The sequence below is a fragment of the Centroberyx affinis genome, unplaced genomic scaffold, assembly GCF_046629955.1.
Source record: "Centroberyx affinis isolate AG114_WGS23_722 - 3 ecotype Tasmania unplaced genomic scaffold, CSIRO-AGI_Caff_v1 ptg002339l_1, whole genome shotgun sequence".
Taxonomy (NCBI): domain Eukaryota; kingdom Metazoa; phylum Chordata; class Actinopteri; order Beryciformes; family Berycidae; genus Centroberyx; species Centroberyx affinis.
The window spans coordinates 151,872-170,681 of record NW_027280606.1 but is presented as its reverse complement, the minus strand read 5'-3'; the positions used below and the strand labels follow the sequence as shown (position 1 = coordinate 170,681).

Sequence of the window (18,810 nt, the reverse complement as noted above, 5' to 3'; positions counted from 1 at the left end):
GCACGGATGGTGTGAACTAGACTAGCCATATTGACATTAGCTAGCCAGGCTAACTAGCAAGCTAGGCGGACGTTAGCATAGAGCTAGCAAGCTAAGCCAGCTACCTAGTCCGGCTAAATACCCCCGAACCGGTCCTTCTCTCGTTTTACGTGCCCATCTCAGAATCAATCACCCGCTAACCGCTGTGAGGATGAACATCTCGTCCAGTTCAAAGCCCCCCGCTGCTGCTGCTGCCCAAGCAGGACCATCTACTGTAAATATGTTGTAAATATGTAAGGTTTGCTATTCCGTTTCTGATGTTCAGAGAATAAAACTGGAACATGCATCAAATGTTTGTCGTTGTGTGAAAATCACAGTTGAAGTGCACTGCAGCCACCTTGTGGTATAGCAGCGACTACATAAATTCATCATTTGGAATTGGCGGCTCCCTCCAAGCGCTACAATGTGATTTTTAATCAGACGGTAATACCGTATACCGCGGGAAAATTTGGGGAAGGTTTAACGGTGTCAAAACGCCTTGCTTCCTCTTTGCTGGCCCTGGCCCTGACTCCTCTGTCTCCTCCTGTCATGCTGCAGGGCCAGGGGATGCTGTTTGGGCATCAGAGGGGGCCACTGCAGTAGCCCGGGAATTTTCCCCCCAAGCTGAGGCAACAAGGACAGGAGGCTGAATAGATGGCCTCCCCCCAAGTGCCTCATCCATAAGGGGGTACCATTTCCAGGACCCCGCAGTGGCTTCCCCTGACTCTGTCCCCTGGCCAGTTGGTGGTTTTTTGAGTTCCTTAAAATTATCAATGCATGGACTTGTCAAAAACTGATAGAATAAGGCTGATTCTTAAACTGTAGTACAAGCTTTGTGCTAAGAGCTGAGGCAAAACAGACCTTGTATGTTTTTTTCAGGTTCTCCCACTTTTTGGCTGCTCTGGCTGGGGTTTACCACCCCCTCCAGACCCATTTCATTGAGGACAATCCTAGGTAACACAAGCAAAGTATTACTTAAATTTGCATTCATCAAATGACGTGTTAAAAGAACATTAATATTATAAAGCTTTGTGGCTAAATCCTTTATTAACAATAAGGTCATAACTGTTACAGGTAAGTAAATGAATTTCCCTATGAATTGTACAGACTTACAGATGATGATAGACTGATAAGCACTGGTAAACAGTGTTTAAGACTAACATTATTCGACAAAAGTATTCAATTCAGTAGGGAAAATAATGTATCACTCAAAAGATTGTTATACACCGTATTATAGCTCTTACTCCCATCCATGAAGCGCTGCATTCCGTTTCCCGGAAAATACAGCCGTGTTTTTCATCCAGAGCTTTATGAGGCTTTCCACGTCCTCATCAGTCCCTTGGAATAAAGTGAGGGAGGAGTGGTTATTTTATTTTAGTTAGGAAAAGAAGAAAAACGCACACCTATACATGTGAGGTGCTGGCTGACAAGGTAGACGTCAAAAGAATGGAGAAGCCACACACTCGTAACTCCGATGCGAAAGTTTATGATGTGATTTCTTTATCCTGAAGGCATTATATGCCGAAACGGCGATTATAATTAAATTAAAACTTTCGCATCGGAGTTACGAGTGTGCAGCTTCTCCATTCTTTTGATATTTTAGATTAGCTAACACAGGCAGAGGCTAATGAACAAACAAGATATTTCACATAATACTGTTCTTTTCCCCACTCCCAACGCAAACATTTTCAGTTTTTTGTGGCAAATTTGGCCAATTTACAACTGTAGGCTACTGATACAAGGCCATAGAAATATATTGAATGCCTGGAACTGCTCGCAATGTAAAGGTTAATAACTCTAACTGTACAGGATAAAAACATATCAACATAAAAGCGAAAAGAGGACGACTTTAGAGCCAGTCATTGCTACGGTTGCTATTAAATAACGGCGAGGCAGGACAAATATTTCTTTATATAGCACATTTCAAACGTAATGGCACTTACTGGGCTTTACAAAAACCTACAAAAGCTAGTCCACTACCGTGTTAAATACAGAAAAGGCAGCTAGCTTACTTACATTTGTAAACGAAATTGCCGCCTTCTGCCATCTTCACGACTCTCCTTCTTCTTTGGTAAGACACGACCGCATTGCATTGTGGTATACGGGAGAAATTGTAGGGTGCATTGTCTGTTCACTACAAATTGTTGTGCATTGTGGGTATTTTATAGTGAACTATATAGTGAATCAAATTAACCGTTGAGAATTCGGACACTAGTAGAAAATGGCGAACACACTATATAGTCCACTATTTCTGTAATAGGGAACTGTTTCGAATGGAGCCAATAAGTTCTTTTTTACAGTGTGAGAACAAAATAAGAAAAAATGGATGTACTGACAACAAGACAGAAAACAATAACAAAACGCTACGCGTGGGTAGCGTTCATCCCTATCAGATGAACAGGTAAGAATTGCACAGTAACAATATGTTTTTTTAGGAAGTTTTTTTTAGGAATTGAAGCAGTCGATAGATGAGATCTTGTAGCGATATTCAGTATCTTTACATTTGATCATTTTCAATGCAAAAATTTTTAAAAGTATTCAGTGTTTCCCCCATAATGTTATTTTTGTCAGGGTGGAAAATAGCATAGTGAATAATGATAATAATAATGATAATAATGATAATAATCACCATCATCATCATGGATATTTCTGTGGAATCTGATCAAAATGTCTCATTAGAATCAATTCAGATTAAGGCCTTCCCATAGACAACCAGTGTATTGATCAATTCTAGAATAATCAACAATACAACAATCAATCACACCACATCATATCCATCATATCAGAGATGGACCACACTGACTGAACCAGATCTGATTTCTAATAAAATACCAACCCTGTCCTGATATATTGGTCTAACTCTAGCTCTTACCCGTGTCTGTAGGTTGTTCACGGAGTCATCGCAGCTCTGCACCTGCTGCAGAACAGCATCGTACTTTACGGCAGGGAACGACCACATGCTGGAGTTCACCGCACACACACACGACCCGCCTTTCTTCTGGCCCGAGATGCGCTGAGCCTGGCTGCCATCCTGCACGGATACACACACACACACACATTCACAGACGAATATTCATGTATACAGCAGATGAAGAATGTAAAAGAGAGAGCAGAGAGCAGAGAGAGAGAGGTCTAAAGGAACTGTAACTCACTTTGGAGTAATGTATTAGCCTAACGTCATAAGGTACTGCATCATCTACTTTTATTTTTATTATTATTTTTACTATTATTATTATTATTAATAATAAAAACCCATGGTAGAATATCAAATGTAACTCACTGTGGATGACAGCAGCAGCAGTAGGAACAGCAGCATGGTCAGAGTTGGAGTAACAAATGTTAAACTGACAGGGGAAGAAAGCTGTTAATACTCAAGTCACCTCCCTTCCTCTCGCTTTCTCTCCAATAAACGGATGTGAAACTGGATTTTTCCAGTTTCTCATCCATATGACTTTCGGAGTAGAATAGAATATAGAATAGACATAGAAATAGAATGGGACATTTTGCAGTAGTTGTGGTCTGCACAGGACATTCCCATATTTCCCCCTCCTAAGGCAATGGTCATTTCCCCTTAGTTTGCAATATCCTCTTTCCAAAATTCATTGCATGAATGAATAAATCATGGTTGTGTAAAGGTGGCATGTAAAATATATTTCAGAATATACTGGTATACTGTCTCGGGTATACTGTCTGTGTCCTGAAAAACTTTTATTTTTATTATTATTATTTGTATTTATTCCTTATTTTATATTCTATTTATGTGCTTGCACTATTTTCTTTTTCCCTGCTGAATCCTATTCTGCTGCTGCACCTAATTTCCTGTTTCCTGTCTACTGAAAAGATTTCATGACCCGGGGTCCAAGTCAAACCACTGAAAAAGTTCTGTCAAGGAGTTGCAGAAGATCAATTGTCAAACAGCTGTTCTCAGTGCCTGAGAAGTTGACGTTTCGGAGATGGCTGCCTTTGGCAAGACACTCGTGACTGATGCTAAAACCTTCCTATCATTTAGCTGTAACCCTTTTGCCTATCCCTATCCATGCCTAACCCTATCCAAGTCTAAGATGTCTCAAGACTTAAAAATCCTTCTTTCACCAAAAGTTCAGAGAATCAGTGGTAAAACATGTGAATAGGAGAACATACCTGTCAACATTGGGCCTAAACCTTGCAAAACGCATGATTGTTTCTCAACATACTTCTGGTCAGGAATGGATAAATAGTCTCCCAAGTGTCTAAATATCTATATAGATATGTAGCTTTTATTTGCTGGTGTCTGATCAGGGATGGACTGGGACAAGAAAATGCCCCTGGACTTGTTGACCCAGATCCAGCCTGCGACTATTCCACCATCCCCACCCCATTGACGCATACATGAATACAGCAAGACTTAGTGTCACTACTTATACAGTAATGTTAATTAGTCGGCCTGCATACGGTTTGTCTCCAGCAGACCATCACTGTAAGGAGACCACAACATTGAGCATTTAGCATCATGATAAAGGGCTATATTTGAAAAGGCGATACTGAGGGCTTGGAGCCAAAGGGGTGTAAGTGTGTTATAGTAGATTTTACAGGAGAGCCAAAACAAATTTTGATCAAACTTGGATCAGCTACCGTTACCACATACTAAGCACAATATTTTAACTTTTTGTGTTATCAGATTGAGCATTTATATAAAAACAGTACTGCTACAGTTTAAGTTGAATTATATTTGTTAACTTTTTTTAAAAATGGCAAAAGAGTGAAATGCGCCTTTTTGGCACAAACATTGTCCCAATACAGCCATGCAGAATATGGGCGTATGTAAGTAAACAATTGTAAAACACATTCATTTTAATACAAATCTAGCAATTACACTTCAATCAACACTGAAATATAAAACAAGATCAGAATGAATATCTTCATCTTGAAGTAATGCTCAGCAACTTTCACCAAGGCCTTTAAAATTGTAGGCTACATGGAACATATCAAATTGATTGATATATTTGTAATAAAGCTCTATAGACATAAGAAACTACTTTTGATTCTAAACTACTACTTTTTTTCTTTTGCTAGCATAATACATCTTTGTATGTGCCCCAGGACGCATCACTTATTGATGTGTCCTGGGGCACATTCACAGACCTGTAAAACTCCTCATAACACTGAGGGAGAACTTCAGCTACCAGCAGTCTGACTATCAGAGCTCATCTTGACCAGTTCACACTCCTAACATTATAAAATAACATTTTGAATCTATAGGCCTAAGTATTTCATGGGAATATTAACATATTTACATTCATCTAATATTGAGCTAGAATATTAATTAGGATATGAATAGTATACTAAAAATGATGTGATCATGCTGCCATGCTAGCATTACTTACGTCAGCATGCATTTTGAGTTGACCTAAGTGCTGTTAGAATCCTTTACCCACAATGCTTGTTCAGTGTCAAAAGTGCTGTTTGGTGTCAAAAGGGCGTAAGTGCAGTTGCGCCCTTTTGGCAGCAAACAAAACCCTACTTTTACTGTTACAGCTTTCAGTATTTGTTTAATTAAAACTTATGGGTCGTGATTTCAGTTGTGTCCTTTTGGTACTGAAAAGATCTCACTGAGACCTTTCAATTGATATATAATACTCATATTCGCCCAAAATTGCACTTATGCCCCTTTGGCTCCAAGCCCTCGATATAATCTGTATCAATACAGATGAAATCAGTCAGGGATTGCCATTGCCACTTTTAGCACTTTAATTTAGTAACTTTCAACAATAAATATCTAAATTAACAACAACACCAACACCAGGTAACAGTAAACTAATAAACTATAACGTTGTCTAATTACAAACCATAAACAATTAAAAGGTGGAGTAAAGGGGTGGACATGTAGAAAGAGGCACTGAGCCTCTTGATGCCATTCCACCAGCAATGGAAATGCTGCTGGTGCTTGCACTACTGAGAAGGTCAGTCATTTTTGTGCATTTTGATGCGTGAGCTTCACAGGCCTTTATTTTTTGTCCCTCAATTTCTCTGCCCCACCTTTCTTAATGACTTGGCCATCTCAACAGAATAGACAGTTTGTTTCTGTATTGTTTTTGACTGGGAACTGGGAAGTGCTAAGTCGTAAGGAGAATAGGGACAAGCGTTTGGCTTGTGTTTCAGCAAGGTAGGTTGGTTTACCTCACTTAAAACTATGAGAGATTGTGTATTAACATGTATAACTATCTTTTCCATCAAAAATCATTTGGAGAGTAGCCTAAGTGTGCAGTGTGCAAACTAATGTGTGCATTTTTGTAAATGTAGTCTAGTTTGCTGCAGCATTTGTTGTAGGCTAGCTAGCTAGCTAGCTGGTCTGGGCACATTTTCACTTCTGTTGTGCTTTGCTTGATTTATTCTTATTCGGTAACACTTTATTTTACAGCCTGCTAATTACGGTGTAACTAGTTTGTAATTATGGGGTACTAATAAAATAACAATGCTGTAGTTACAGGGTAACAAAACAAAACAAAAATCTGTCTTTTCTTCAGGTCTTCCATCTTCCCTTGCAGGTCAGGCTGAGCAAACTAGTCTTTCAATGTTGTCCCAGCTGTGAACTTGGGGACTGCAAAGTCCTCCCCCTCCGAAGCTATTGCCACCTGTAATCACAGTTATTAAATAATATGGCATTACAATCAGCCCTCAAAAGAAAAAAAAACCCTTTGAATTGTCACACAATAAAATTCATTTAATGTTCCCTTTTAGGACTGGATGGTTGTTAATTATAATATACAATACAATAGTTAATGTAAAAATGGGGAGTAGTGAATAAACAAAAATTTGACTGACAGGACACCTGTCAGAGACACAAGTGTCGTTGCATGTTCTCAACATCACTGTAGTGATGCGTAAGAGTTATGTTAGGTAGCGTTCGCTAGCTTGATATGCTATGTTGCCAGCTTGCTATCGCAGCAAATGTTACCCTAATGATCAAAAATGTAATTTTCGGAGAACAGCCTGTAACAGTCGCAAATGTGCCTACTATGCTTTTGGAACATTGTTTGGTTGCAGTGACGGATTGGGTCACTGGGTGGCGCTCCTTGGTTTTACTGAGAGTTACAGTCACAGGTTGAGTACTACTCCCAGTCTGTCTCCCGACGAGTAGCTTGTGTCTTCAGTAACGATTTGGTACGTGTTAAACTATATCAATCTACATGTATGTTGAGAGATTATAGTGCCGTAGAGACCAGGCATTGTATGGTTGACAAGTATAGGTGAATAAAGTGGTACATGTGTGAAATCCCAACACTGACGTCGTCTGGCTCTGTCATGCTATCTTGGAGCAACCTAAAGCTAATGTAAGCTAAAACACGACCAAGCCATATCCTTTGTTCTTCTTTGCACGTTCAGTGTGTAGAAATTCCTCTATGAACAGGCTAATGTCGCCGCTTGAGAGACCTGGGAGATCATTAGACAAGTTGTAAAATGCCTTGTTTCCATTTTGAAGAGGACTGGCCCGGACCAGATCCGATGTCACCTGGTTATTATGACATCATTTCCTGTTAACATATCGCTATGTGAAAAAGGCTTATTTGGGTCATTTAGATCCCATTATGTTGTAGATTCCAGACACAACACATGTCGTGATTAACTCATCAATCTTTCGATACTGAGCATCACCAAATTGTGCATATTTTCCACATGGTATACAAATATCGATGTCCATTAGCTTCACATTTTCAACTACCTGTACTTACCCCATAACTACAGCGAACAAGAGGGGAACAAGCACTGCTTTATTTTACACCTTGTAGTTACTCCATAATTACAGGGAACAAGTACCAGTAACATTTGTTTTGCCCCCCAATTACATTATTGTACCCTGTAATTATTTTTTTAAGTATGTGGTAATTACGAAAATAGTTACACCATAACTATCTTATAAGTCTCTCATAATTACAAAATTGCCACCCCTTAATTCCTGGACTTCTTGTTTTGTTACCCTGTAACTACAGCGTTGTTATTTTATTAGTACCCCATAATTACAAACTAGTTACACCGTAATTAGCGGGCTGTAAAATAAAGCGTCACCATTTATTCTTAGACCGCCCATTGGGTTGTAGGTTTTGTTTAACGTTCACACACTGAAATCTTTTGGTGCTCGCTAGTGGAGGTTAGTCTGTTGGGAATGGCATCAACAACTCGATTTCCTTTGTTAACAACTAATAGTTACTGAAGCTGGTGATTTGAGGGTTGGGGAAGGCATAAGCAAGTCTGGAAAATTAACCAGAGACAGAGATTTAATTTTCTGATATCCAAAATCTCTGCCAGTGATGTTGTGAATTATTGGAGATGACGATAATGACATAATGTTCATTTGTTATGACTTTTATGACTTTGCCAAAATTAGCATAGCTAGTTTGGTGTTAAAAGTTTGATGTGATTTCTGATGCTGCATGAAAGAATCACAGATAAGTGTGAAATCATGGTTTCAGTTTTAGGTCAGATGATGGTAGTTTTGTTTTAAAGATTTGATGCAACTTCCAATGTTCTTTCTTTGACGCTTTCTTTATTTATTTCTTTCTTTCTGACTTTCTATCCTTTTTTCTTTCTTTCTCTCTAGCACTACTTTATTCGACAAAAACAAGGCATACTACGGCATTGCAGCCTGTCTTTGCATTCATTTCGTCTAAAAACCTAATTTATGATTTCAACCACAACACACAACAATAGCCCCTGTCTTCAACATATTCACAGTTCTTACCTTCTAACCCTTAGTCTCTGTCATATCTACTCATAATAGCATTCAATGGTATTATGAGTTTCATTGAATGGTATTTTGATCTCTGTTTCTATCTCAGACCTCAATCACAATACCAATCTTTTACCAACCCCAACATCCCTAACAACATGACCAGAAGAAAAACAAACATTATAGGCTACACCAAGAAGCACATTAACAAAAATAACCAGTCTGACATAAACCCACTGCGGTCTGTTTGCTGAGTTCAGCACTTCTTTTTATTGTTGATGCACTTGCACCCTTACGTTGTCACGGTACATTTGTGGCAATAAATTGATTATTTTGGCAACATTTTTGTTGAGCTAATTTTTAGCAGTGTGCCGAATATGTCTTTAATTTTTTATGTTTTACTTCATGAAGTTTGTTCCATGCACCTGCAACAACAGAGTTATCAGAATGCAAAAACATGCTTCTACATTAGAAATCAACAAAATGACATTTTGACTGCGTGTGATATGACTAGATGTGAAACAGCAGTCTGTTACAGGTTTGTTCAGAAAGAACAGACCTAAGAACGTGGTCATTGGCCAATCATAACTGAATATTCAACTAAGCCGTTTAATAAATATATATAATGCATATTTGATGCATACATGGCCTGTATGCATTAAATATTCAACAAAGCCGTGTAATAAATACATTTAATGCATACAGGCCCTGTACAGTGAGCTTTAAGCTATTTTCCACCCTTTTCCCCTTACACTTTGGATGTGATGTAATGCCATGACTATGAAGTTAAAGTGAAGCTTTATGGATTTTCATCAACAATGGATGCACAATTCAACATCTACAATGTTTACCTGTCAAAATACTTTTCCTACTGCAAAATGGGCTGACCATGTACAGAAAAGTGTTGTTAAACCGTTCATAGCTCACTGTATACCCTCAAATTAAGTAGGAGTGCCGATCTAACATATATTCAAATATTGCATTCTAAATATATTTGGTATTTTGTGGTTTCATTGCAGAGTGGACAGTTTCTGTTCCTGATACATGTTCCCGAATGTTACCTATCTTACCACATTTCCAGCACAGATCCATCTATCTTAACACACCATGGAAAATATGCATGCTATAGTCACCCCTCTTCTTCCCCATTTGGATTTCCTCCCCATCCTCTCCAGTCACATCGGCAGAGACCAGTCCACTTGCAGCCTCCAACCCTAAAATAACTAGCATGCTGTCGGGGGCCGACAGCAAGGGTATATCCCCGAAATTCCCAGATCTTCGAAGGCAACATTAAGTCAAATGTGATAAAAAGCCATTCAATAATCAAACAATAAGACTCCATGGTTAATATTCCCAATTATATTGGTTGTATGTCCCAACTATTTTTATTTTGCTACATAATACAGTTTTTTCTTCTGGGCTAATCTAAAGTTAATTACATTATTATTACTCCTAAACACTCCAGAATGAATGGATATAATCCTCTAGGGATTGTCTCCCCAATAATAAAGGGTATGTACCTTAACTATTTTTTGAACACTCAATAATAAATGTAACTAATTAAATATAACCGCTAGCAGCGATGTCTGGGTTCATGCCAGTAGAGCAGCCAGAGCTGAAATGTGGAAGTTTGCATTAAGACTATTTTCAGTTTTGTCATATTAGGCTGTTGAGACATCAGGCCCAAGACTATCAAGTTCTGATACTGAAGAATGTAATAGGTAAGTTAAAAGGTGCCAATATCCCACTTTGTATTGGCTTTACTGTGTTTAGCTGTACACTCAAAATGCTGCTGTTGGGCAAATCTGGTTTGATCTGTACGGAAATTGGTGTGCATGTTCAACATAAAGGTTGGAACATGATTACCAAGTTTCATAGCGATTGGTGAAATTCTGTTTGAGTTATAAGCCAAAATATCATAGGCCACGCCCAGTTTCACTAATGATGACCAAACTTCAGATTTTGACGAGGACATGGTCTTAGAGCATGTGTACCGAATTTCGTGCAATTGCACCAATTGGATTAGGAGATACAGTTTTCTGGCCTTTGTGGTGCCCCCTATTGGTCAATATTTAAATGGCTTTGCACACATGTTCATTGAACATGTCCTCATCAAAATCTGAAGTTTGGTTATCATTAGTGAAACTGGGCGTGGCCTATGATATTATTATTTACCATTAAAATATCAAATAATGAAATTACTTTGTAATTTATAGATTACAGTTTTTCTTGATTGCTAAGACACATTTCTTGAAATGATGCTCCATTTCCCAAAACTCTAAACACAAATGCATAACTGCGCACTCATCTTCACAAACTTCAAACTTCCATGTCAAAACCAAACTCTCCACTCAAAACCATGTAATTTTACATCTAAACCAAACTTTGCCTTCAGACATCACACAAAAGCCATCAAATACACATACACTACAAAGTAGCCATTACACACTGGTGAGATCAATTCAAAACAATACTGTAAAAACCTGTTACTGCAATGAATAATGGCACTTATGGTTTTCCCCCAGAACAACCTCTTTACATGATGAACACAATATAAAGACACAACACATGTTTACATTTTCAACATTTTTAATTCTTCAATGTACTGTAGTAAAATAAACTGAAATTGAGTGAAAAAGTAAATGTACTGTAAAAATATGCAACTGATAAAGAACGTAGAATACAGTAAAATAATTTCCATGTATTTACCAATACAAACCAATTATGTAAACAGTTTGTAAATAAAGAAAGAAATCACATTTATTCTGCCTCAGCATCCCAATTTAAGAATCTCATCAGAAACTATTTGTCTCCTTGCCCTTGCCCTTCCTCTTCCACCTCCTCTCCTGTGTCCTCTTCCTCTACCTTCAGGTCTTTGTGGATCCATTGTTCCAAAACAAGTGAACTGACCCATGGCCCTTTTATCTATCTATCTATCTATCTATCTATCTATCTATCTATCTATCTATGTATTTATCCTGAGGTTCTGATTGGTGTGTGAACAATTTTGACTCTTAGTGTTTGCACCTGGGGAATTGTGTGTTAATTGGGTTTGAGCTGTGATGACTTGAGTTAATGATATTGAATACCAGTGCTTTCTAAATGAGCACATGGTGCAGCCAGTGATACATGAAGGGATGTGTGTGTAGAGTTTTTCACAAAAAGTTCAACAAATGTGAATCATGTGTGAAAACAGGGGAATAGTGTTTATAGTTTTGGCAAATGGGTTTGTCTTTTGGTAGATGGCGTCATGGTTTGGGATGTTTAGTTAGTAGGCCCAGTTATAGTGTGTAAGCGATCGAGAAAAACTGTAATAAATTGATTTTAAACAAATTTATGAATGCCTGTTTTTATTGTACAATTAGTTATTAATTAATGAAATGCTTTATTACTATTTCCGTGACACTTATGGTCCTCTTGATTTAGTATTTGAGTATTTCCAGTGTAGGGAGCTATTTTGTTTTCAGTGATGTAGTGGTGGATAAGCTTATGCCATCATTCAGCAGTATTACAGTTTAATGAAAAAGGGAAACATGTAGGGAAACCCAAAAAACCCTCAAGGGTTTGAGAAGCAGTAATCCCCCAAAAACCATTACCATTACTTGAGACACACATATACAGGCACACACACACACTGCACACATGCACATGCAGGGGACAGCCCAGTGGGAGTGTTCAGAGGTCAGAAGCCGCTGCCACAGACTCACTGATTTATTCAAACTGTGTTCAGAGAAAGTCTCATTTTGTTCTGCTGTCTGATCCACCATGACTCTGTCTGTGATCGTCCAACTCTGTGCTCTGCTCACCATCAGCCAGCAGGTAAGGACTACAACAACACTACAATATATGAAAAGTAACATATAAATAATGTGTACTGTATAAAAATATAATAATATAATAATATAATTATAAAATAGTTATATTCTTATTTATATATATACATTATATGTTATTTTACATATTTTTTTATTTGATAAATGACCATTATTTTATACAGCCTGTTTCAAAAGTAGGTATACATTTTTATACATTATTAATACTCTATTTTTATTAATATTATATAATTAAATATGTTTTCCAGGTACACGTTAGGTTAAAACTGAATAAAATTATACAGTTTTGTATCCTATTAAATATCAAATTTAATGGGATACATCAATATCTGTACTTGAGAACCAACATACTGTACATCCTCAATAATGCCATTGTTCTTTCCCATCGCTCCTGCTCTGATTCATTGTTAGCTGTGTTGATGTAATTGCCTATAGAAGCTTATTTTTAGTATTATTATTATTAAACTGTATTATCTTTTTGTTTAGGTGAGGTCTCTATAAACTCAGAGAGGGATTATCACCTCATCTGCACACTTATATCTCATTTCTATTTCATTTATTCATGCATTTTGCATAGTGTGCAAAATATACATAACTAAATTTGTCATATTTCCCAGGCTGCGTCCTTGCCCAACTGTGTGTGTGACCTCACTAGCTCAGAGCAGCCCTTCCCTCATGATAAACTCAGCAGTGTGGAGGACGGTGCAGCCAAGTGTACCGGCAGCATCACCCGGCAGAAGGTAACTACTGCCATTATACTCTGAACCAGAGTCTGCATTTTTGGTTTGAGGGAAAATCTAAATGCCTAAATGTTAGACATTTTTCCAGTGACATCTGCTGGACACAAGCGACATTGTAACAAAAGAAGAGCAGAATCTTTGGGAGGATCGTATTGTGCGAGTTAATTGTTGCATCTTAATGGAAAAATCCGTCCTAAAACACATTAAAGCAACATTCCACTTTGTTTTAACAAGAGGGTTATTCAGCACTAAATCTGAGCAACCAGAGGCTCCTGTGACATAAAGCCAGAGTGTAGTACAAGGTTCTGGGGCCAAGGGATAGAAATCCTGTACAGGAACTGAATCTGTACACAAACATGTTAAATGTCAGTTTTCAGTCTGTTTTCATGATCTCATTCAAATGAATGGGAAGTAAAAATCTGAACGCTACAGACTCGTCCAGCTGCATCCGATCATGGTGATTCGTTTATATTCTGGTTTTAATGGCCGTCAAGCACCGAATAACCCCCATGTTAAAACTAAGTAGAATATTGCTTTAACACTAAATTTTAAAAAAATAAATTAATACGCTATTGGTGATGTGCCTTGCATTTCTGCACCCATTTTGTTGTTCAGTGGTGTATTTTTCTTATAGTAGTAATTAGTAATAGAAATTAGTCACCATTTAAACAAGTATTTAAATTTAAGACACCATAATGCAACTAATGACTTCAATACTAACTACGTGTTAAGGAAGAAATGTCCAAAGGAAAAGTGTGAGAATGAAAAGTATGAATTACAGCATTATGGGGGTACTACATATGAAGACAAAAAACATTGAAAAAAAATGTACCAAAATATGAAATGTACAACATATGAGTGGTAAGTCAAGGAATAAATCATTGTAATTCTGATGACAAATAAGGTCTGCAGCTTGAATCCAATTGTATCAATTCTAGTTTCTGCCTTTAAAGAGTAAAGTCCAAACTCAAATCGTGTGTGTAGCCCATAGGCTAAAAAAAAGATGGATGTAGTGAGTGTGACGTCTTTTTGGAGCTGGCTCCTAGCAGACGCTTTTAGCCACTTCCTTATTGGCTTCAAAATTCACCCGTGGTTTTGGCCGCTGACATCTAATAGTAAAAAGCATGCTACTGAAATTGCAATCTGTTATTGGCTAATCTTTGGTACCAGGTTATGTCACTTTCTATTGTGCAACAAGTGGTGACATCACCTGCCACCACAGATCAGCCAATAGCAGATGGTCAGTTCAGTACCCTACTTTTCACCATTAGGTGTCAGGCTTCACCACGGATTTGGGTTTGGGATTTAGTTACTCTTTAAGAACCCGTCAGCAGTGATGTAGATTAAATAAATACCTCAGTGTTTTTCTTGTCTCCATGCAGAGTGTGGAGCTGGATAGCCTGTTGCTGGGCCTGCAGCGGCGTTTGCCCCAGCTGGAGGCAGACATGTCTGTGCTGGAGAGGGAGGATGACGGGGAGCTGTACGGAGCCGTCAGCCTGCAGGTGATCGAGAACGAGCTGGTGGAGATCCTGCAGCTCATGAACAAGCTCAACAGCACCACGCTGGCACACAGCCGCCTCACCTCTGACACCGCTCAACAGGTACGTTCATGTGGCAACCGGCTCCTGCAGCACTGACATGGCTCACAACATAGATACAAGAAAATCCAAGTTCTGAATTCTGACCCCGCTCAGGAGGGTAGCTTCACATCAAACCTTGTTTAGAACCTCATTTTTACATTTTCAATGTTGTGTTTGTTTCAATTCACTATGAGGTCTACCCGATATCAAGTTATATGTTTTATGTAATTAATACACAGGTGCAAAATATCAGAATTGTAACTCTCTGTAGCAAAGATCTGATCTTTTCATTTCAGTCACAACAGGGAGAAACTAGATGTTTCTTTCATATTTTGAACATAATGAAAAGGTAGTATGTAGTATATTATGGCCACAGATGTGTACAGATGCTGAGATTTCTGGCTTTCAGAACTCTGTTTTGAAACCCATTGGAGTTTGACAAATTCTGCCAATGTTGTTGCAGTTCCTACTAATTGCCAGTCGAGGCCAGTGGAACTACTACTAGAATTAATGCTTTAGAAATATTTGTGTTTTGAGAATTCTAGAAAATATTCTTTGTTATTCCAGTCCAGTTTCTCTGCTAACTGGCAATTTTGATTGGTGATTACAATACCCTTAAAATACCACAAGGTAATAGAAACAGTTCCAGCATTTCAACAGTAAATATTATACCGTCCGCCACGCTGCTGTCTTTCAGGTACAGGACCTGAAAGTGGAGATGCAGCAGCTGGAAGTCTATGACAGCATGCAGGTGGTGAAGAGCCAGCAGGACAACCAGCGTCTGAAGGAAGACCTGGACCTGTGCAGGAAAGGACATCACCCCACCACCCAGCCCATGCAGCCTCCAAGTGGTATGTTCCAAACCTCCACCTAACGTGCACCCAACATGGTATGTTCCAAACCTTTTCCGTGAGCAAAACCACCGCTGACCTTCCCCTCTCTGTCCTCAGGTATCTGTCCCCACGGTCACTTTCTGAACGTGACTGGGCCAAGGGTCTACACAGCAGGAGAGTATCCTGGCTCCTACAAGTATGGATCCTGGGGTCGCGATCCCAAACCTGAGGCAGGAAAGGAGAACTGGTATTGGCTGGTCATGCTCACCACCAGCAACATACATGCTAACAATGTACGCCGCTACTCCAGTCTGAGCTCCCTGATCGTTGGGGTGAGCGTTCCAGGTAAAGTATAGTTGTGTTTTAGATGTGGTCTGGTGACTCGGCAGGGTTGCTGTCTATCCCCATATCTGTTTGACATCGCGATTGAACCCTTAGCTATTGCCATCCGATCCCACCAAGGGATCCAAGGGGTTGAAAGGGGTGGAGCCACTCATAAATTATTGCTGTATGCGGACGACTTACTCCTCTTTCTTGCAGATCCAGTCAATGGTATACCTCACCTCCTGGATTTACTACAGGTTTTTGGAAAGCTTTCAGGCTATAAATTGAACGTATCAAAAAGTCTAGCAAGCAAGGTACTTATAACCAATTTCCTTTCAAAGTGGAACAGGAACATTTTACATACTTAGGAATATGTGTTACAAGTTCATTCAAAGCACTCTTTAAGCATAATTTTAAGTTGCTATTGGAGCGCACAAAAGGAGACCTAGATGTGGTCTGGTGGTTAGTGTCCTGATACTACACTGATAATGGGAGGTGTGGAGTTCAATCCCCTTAAAGTCATCACAAAGATTTCAAATAGTGGACCTGATGCTAGTTTTGTGGACTGGATTCTATCTGTTTGTTTGTTCCTTTATCCGTTTGTTCATAATGCACAATATCTCAGACACCGCTGATCAGATTTTGACAAAGCTTGGGGAAATGATGCATCTCACCACTGCTTGCCAACATTTTCAAAATTACACTGATCAGCCCAAGGGGGGCATTACAATTGCAGGATAAAACAAGGTATCGATTGGCCCAGGTGGGGATTACATCATTTGTAGGGGACAAGATGTTTACTGTTGCCTTATTTTATTCTTTGGGTTGAGGCAGCACAATAACCTACACACCCAAAGTTTCTACAACTGTCTTCATCTGGGATGTTCCTTTGCTGCTTGTGCTTCCCCATTGGAAGTATCTATTGCAATTGCTGCTTTGGGAATGCACCATGGATAGTTGTTTCTTGACTGCGAGCACTCCTTATAGCATGCACTGGTACACCTGACATTTTTTCACAGTACAGATACAGGAGAGAAACTACCGATCGATCAGCCATTGGCTGATTTGTTTCTTATTAAAACATATATTATTACTAACCTTTTTTTCCATCTTCTCCCTCTCCTTCTTCTTCTAGGCAATGTTCAGATCCACTCATCCAACCCAACCACCAACACCATCCAGGGGCCAAGTGCTGTTCTCTATGGAGAGGCCTTGTACTACGGCTGTTATAACCGAGATGCTGTCTGCAGATTCAACCTCACCACCAAATCTGTTACCTCCGTACAATTGCCTAAAGGGACCAGGTTCAATTTTTTCTTTGAAATGCTGTTGCTGATGCTAGATAAAACCCTCCCAAAAAGTAATGAAGCTTTACATTTTTGGATGTGTGCAAACATTTACATTTTCAAAATTAGAAAATGATGTCATGAAAAGATAATATGGCATGAAAAGATAATGATCCCCATGGGGAAATCTGCAGCAGCAAATACTAATAAAAAGCTACAGCAAAAAAAAAGGGCGTTGCAGTAGTCCAGTCTACTTGTACCAAACGCGTGAGTTAGCTTTTCAGCATCTTTCTGGGTTAGGAAGGGCCGCACCTTGGCAATATTTCTCAGATGAAAGAATTCTGTTCTGGTCACCTTGTTTATATGGGAATTAAAACTTAGATCAGAATCTAAGATAACACCCAGGCTTGGTACTTCTGATTTGATCGAGGGATTCAGGTTCCCAGGTCTTGTGGAGAGTTCTTCTCTTTTGGCTTTGGGGCCAAACTCTCCCTCACTACTGCTCTCTCTTTCCCTATCTCCTTTCTTTTGCAGGTTTAACTCCAAGGGTAACTTCTGCCACCTCGACGAATGCTACCCATACACAGACCTGGACCTTTCAACCGACGAGTCGGGTGTGTGGGTGATCTACACCACCTCCCAGGACTTCGGCAACCTGGTGGTGTCCCGGGTGGAAGAGGGCGAGACGCCGACGATCAACCAAACCTGGCACACCTCGCTCTACAAGCAGGCGGCGACCAACACCTTCATGGCCTGCGGCGTGCTCTACGCCACGCGCTACGTCAGCAAAGACGTCGAGGAGATCTTCTATTCCTTCGACACCTCGACAGGTGTGGAGAGGTTTGACATCGGCATACAGATTCAGAAGATGTCCGGCAACATATACTCCCTCAACTATAGTCCCCCGGACCAGATGCTGCATGCCTACAGCGAGTCCTACATGGTCTCCTACAAGGTGGTGTTTGGGTGATTGGATTGGTGCTTTCAACACCGATACACTGTAGCAATTTTCTGTACTCCGCTTGTGTGATTTCCAAAATAAATGTATTTGCATTTCCAGCAAGCATTCGTCAGATGGCAAGGTGCAGGATGTGGCTAAGTTCAATCAAACAAGCACAAAATCTTCACCATATGATATTATGACATGGTCAAAATTCATCATCAGTAAGCGAAGCTGATGAAGCAACAAGCGAAACGTGTTGTTCGCTCCTTAAGCCTATTTTTGCAAATGTTATAAGAAAAATAAAGATGTGAGTAAATTGGCAACAAAGTCTAACAGTGTACAGTTGGATAATTCCACAATGTGATATTATGGCATGGTTAAAATTCATATTTAACTGTTTTGAACTGATATCAGAAAGATATTTAGTTCCTGATTTCAGCAAACGATGCAGGTAGCAGTAGACCACGGACATTGTTTCAACTTTCATTTTGGTGCTATATTTACACTAGTTTTCAAAGTTTGTGTAAAATCTATTCAAAGTGTAAATGC

General features: G+C 39.2%; 1 protein-coding gene across 1 annotated transcript; it reads left to right on the top strand.

Annotated features, from left to right (window-relative positions):
- The first annotated feature begins 12,453 nt into the window (after positions 1-12,453).
- LOC139655845 (olfactomedin-4-like) lies at positions 12,454-18,460 on the top strand. The gene is made up of 7 exons (XM_071533220.1): positions 12,454-12,541; positions 13,173-13,295; positions 14,678-14,896; positions 15,573-15,726; positions 15,826-16,053; positions 17,168-17,336; positions 17,853-18,460. The coding sequence occupies exons 1-7, from the start codon at positions 12,488-12,490 to the stop codon at positions 18,286-18,288; spliced, it is 1,383 nt and encodes a 460-aa protein (XP_071389321.1). The 5' UTR covers positions 12,454-12,487; the 3' UTR covers positions 18,289-18,460.
- Positions 18,461-18,810: the final 350 nt, after the last annotated feature.

What these genes read in the sequence shown, in the direction of transcription:
- LOC139655845 (XM_071533220.1), top strand. Translation starts at nt 12,488, where the DNA reads ATGACTCTGTCTGTGATCGTCCAACTCTGTGCTCTGCTCACCATCAGC. An exon ending in TGCTCACCATCAGCCAGCAG is followed by an intron (nt 12,542 to 13,172) that starts GTAAGGACTACA and finishes CATATTTCCCAG; the next exon opens with GCTGCGTCCTTGCCCAACTG. An exon ending in CGTTGGGGTGAGCGTTCCAG is followed by an intron (nt 16,054 to 17,167) that starts GTAAAGTATAGT and finishes TTCTTCTTCTAG; the next exon opens with GCAATGTTCAGATCCACTCA.